The 3411-nt window shown below is 57.9% G+C and overlaps 1 protein-coding gene across 1 annotated transcript; it reads left to right on the forward strand.

Annotated features, from left to right (window-relative positions):
* Window positions 1-607: 607 nt before the first annotated feature.
* Window positions 608-3091, forward strand: LYPD5 (LY6/PLAUR domain containing 5). Its single transcript, XM_042970101.1, has 5 exons — window positions 608-686; window positions 777-905; window positions 1389-1565; window positions 1769-1915; window positions 2258-3091. Exons 1-5 carry the CDS (start codon window positions 608-610, stop codon window positions 2518-2520), a joined length of 795 nt encoding a protein of 264 aa, XP_042826035.1. The 3' UTR covers window positions 2521-3091.
* The last annotated feature ends 320 nt before the right edge of the window (window positions 3092-3411 follow it).

Genomic DNA, 3411 nt, shown 5'->3' on the forward strand with positions numbered 1-3411 from the left:
TTTGGATCTCTAACTTCGCGTAATTGTGGTCTCTCGTTTTATTTGTGTCTATGACGCTTGAGGCCGTCACTTGTCTCTCCCTCTGGGTATGACTTCCTCTGTCCCTGGGGCTCTCTGCGTGTTGTTCTTGGCTCCGCATCGTACATTTTCTGTCACGTGTCTTGGTTGGGGAAGTTTCCATTGGAGGGTCTGGGCAGTACTTGTCTTACGTGGGAATGTAGAACTCTGCACGGACGCTCAGGAGATTCTGGGTCTGTTTGTGAGACGTGCATGAGCCTGTGCCCATTTCGTTATGTTGTGTTTATGTCAGTGTTTTAGTTTTGTGAGTGTATCCCCCAGGGCTGGCTGTGTGTGTATATTTGTAGTACAAGATGGCAAGTCCCATTGCCTATGCTGAAGTCTATTTTCTATCCATGGCCTTTTAGTGCTAGGACATCCTGAGTTTAGCTGGGAGAGGGACAGGCAGAGCAGGAGTGAATCATTTCCTCCTTTATTTAAATCTTAGAGGGCTTCCTGGAGGAGGGTGGAGATCCGGAACACCTGGGGGAGGGAACCAGGCCTGGCAGATGCACAGAGGCCAATACTGTGCCCGGAGGTAGACACAGTCATGACCAACCACAGTGGCAGACCCCGATTCTCTCACCACAACGAGGCCTGGTTCCCCTCAGAGCAGAACAGCCTGGCTGGTGAGATTGTCACTCGCAGGGGGGAGTTCCTGGAACAGCCCCAAACCCAGCCTGCTCCTCTCACCCCCTCCACCCTGCTTCTCTCGGCAGAGTCCCAAGCCCAGCAATGCTACAGCTTTCAACACATCTACTTCGGGCCCTTTGACCTCAGTGCTGTGAAATTCCGCAACATCTCCTGTCCCCACGGGTGCTCTGAGGCAGTCTTGTCCCTGGACACTGGTGAGGGATGGAGAAATGGCAGAAAAAGGAGAAGCGCGCGCAGAAGGGAAAGGGGTGGGGCAGAGACCGAGATCAGAGATTAGGGATGGAGGGGGGCAGAGGGCGAGAGCCAAGGGGTTGGAGGGACTGGGGAGAAGAAGTGGGGACAGCTATGGACAGAGAGCGGAGGTGGAGGCAGGGAGGAGGAGGGAGGGGTGGGAGAGAAACTGGGGATGAGGGGCGTGAGTGGGGTAGGAGGAGACAGCACGAGCGAGGAGGTGGGGGAGAGGGGCAGAAAGGGTTGCGGAAGGGAGGAGGTGTGGGGGAAATAGGAGTTTGAAGGGAGAGGAAGGAAAGGGAGAGGCGAGGTGAGTGCGAGAGAAGAGCGGAGGAGGAGGGAGAGATTGGAGGCGAGAGGGAGAGGTCGAGCCCGGAGAGGTGGGGGAGGAGGAAGAAGGCAGGGACAAGGCAGCGTTCCAGGCCCCGGTCCCCTCCCGCCCCCAGGGTACCGCGCCACGGTGACCGTAGTACAGAAGGGCTGCTGGACAGGCCCGCCTACGGGCCAGATGCTGTCCGACGACCGCGCGCTGCCGCCCGACTACTCGGTGGTGCGCGGCTGCACGACCGACTTGTGCAACGCCGACCTCATGACCCACGACACCATCCCCAATCTGAGCCCGGGTGAGCCGGAGGGCGGGGCTGGGGGCGGCTGGGAGGGGCCTCGGCCCGGGCAGGGAGGGGCGTGGTCCCCACTAGCCCCGCCTCCCCCTTGCTAGGATTCAGGCCTTCACGTCGGACTAGGCTAAAAACACGATGCAGTGCGCAACCCGCACGACCGTATCTCGAAACCATTCCCTGAGTGTGCGTCTACGCTCTCTTGCCAGCGCCCAACCCGCCGACTCTCAGCGGCATGGAGTGCTACGCCTGCCTGGGGATCCACCCGGAGGACTGCACCCCGGAGAAGTCCCGACGGGTCCAGTGTCATCAGGACCAAAGCGTCTGCTTCCAGGGCAATGGCCAAATGACCGTCGGTGAGGGGCTGGGAGTGGGGGCAGAGCCCGGGCAAAGGGTGTGGAGGCAGGGCAGGCCTGAGGGTAGAGGCACCAGACAAGCCTGACAGGGAGACATGGACCTGGTCTAAGGAAAGAGGCATGGGTCTGGTCTGAGAGAGGAGGCAGAGCCTTGGTCTGGAAGGAGAAGGCATGGCCCAGTCTGTAAGAAGAAGCCATGCCCCTGGTCTGAGGGAGGAGGCAGGGTCCTAGTCTGAGGAGAGATGGGAAGTCTGAGGACCCGTTTGTGGCCCTGGCCTCTGAGGTGAGTTCAGGTGCAGCTGCCTCCCTCAGTTCTCACCCCTCCTCACTACCCCCGTCCAGGCAATTTCTCAGTCCCAGTATACATCAGGACCTGCCACCGGCCGTCCTGCACCATCAAGGGCACCTCCAGTCCCTGGACAAACATTGACCTTCAGGGCTCCTGCTGTGAGGGGCAACTCTGCAACAGGGACTCCGTGACCCAGCCCTTCACCGCCGCCTCGGCTGCTGCCACCCCTTCCCAGGCGCCCCACGGCATGGCCCTGCTCCTCATGGTCCCCCTGCTGGCTGGCACTCTTGGAGGCCCCCTCCTGCCCTCCTCCTAGAAGCCCCTCCAGCCTCTTCATGAGCAGGATGCTGGGGGCAGGCACGGACCCACTACTCCCAACTTCACACAACTTCAGCCTCTGTAATGTGGCTCACTGGGAAATGATGTCAAACAACAGTTGCCCTCTTGTCTGTCTGTCTGTCTCTCTCCGTCCCTTCCCTACCCCTACCCTGCAGGCCTGATCTGATTATCAGGCCTGGAAGAAATTGGGAAAGGTCCCCATCATCTCATGGTGGGGAGAAACAGCCACATCCTGGTCCACATGAAGAGCAATCCTAATAATAGCTATTACTGAGCACCAGTCAGGCCCCGGCACCCCACCACCTGGTTTCCTGTCCTGTCCCTCCAGAGCCAGCTTGGAGCTACGACAATGTCTTTGTTAGTATCGCCGTGAGAGGTTCAAGAGGCAGCATATCCTAGAAGCTAGGAGCCCAAACTCTGGAGCCAGCCTGCATGGGTTTGAGTCCCAGCTCTACCCTTTAGCCTGTGGGTGACCTTGGGCTAGTTACTTGACCTCTCTGCACCTTTCTCACCTATAAGGCAGAGGTGAAAATAAAACCTCCAATAATGACAAGATCTACTTTGCAGTGGTTGTGGTCAAAATCTAAGGGGATGCCCATGGAATAATTGGGACATGACAGCCGCTCAACGTGAATGGGCCATTGTCACAATCCCCATGAGCAAATGAGGGGTGAGGGCACCTACTCAAGCTTGTGTGTCTCATGAATGGAGAGCCCGGAGCGTGACTCCCAGCCCCATCAACCATGAGGCCATCTTACCTCCCAAACACACAGGTGTTGATGAATTTAACAGAAAAAACACTCAAGGCAAAGCTGAACCAAGAAGAATTCTCCAAGCTATGGAGATTGGGGAAGACTTCCTGGAAGAA

The sequence above is a fragment of the Panthera tigris genome, chromosome E2 (genome assembly GCF_018350195.1).
Source record: "Panthera tigris isolate Pti1 chromosome E2, P.tigris_Pti1_mat1.1, whole genome shotgun sequence".
Classification (NCBI taxonomy): Eukaryota; Metazoa; Chordata; class Mammalia; order Carnivora; family Felidae; genus Panthera; species Panthera tigris.

Bases quoted from the DNA above. Each gene is read 5' to 3' on its own strand.
- LYPD5 (XM_042970101.1), top strand. From the start codon at position 608: ATGACCAACCACAGTGGCAGACCCCGATTCTCTCACCACAACGAGGCC. The intron at 1,566-1,768 runs GTGAGCCGGAGG...CTCTCTTGCCAG, and splicing joins CATCCCCAATCTGAGCCCGG to CGCCCAACCCGCCGACTCTC. The intron at 1,916-2,257 runs GTGAGGGGCTGG...ACCCCCGTCCAG, and splicing joins CAATGGCCAAATGACCGTCG to GCAATTTCTCAGTCCCAGTA.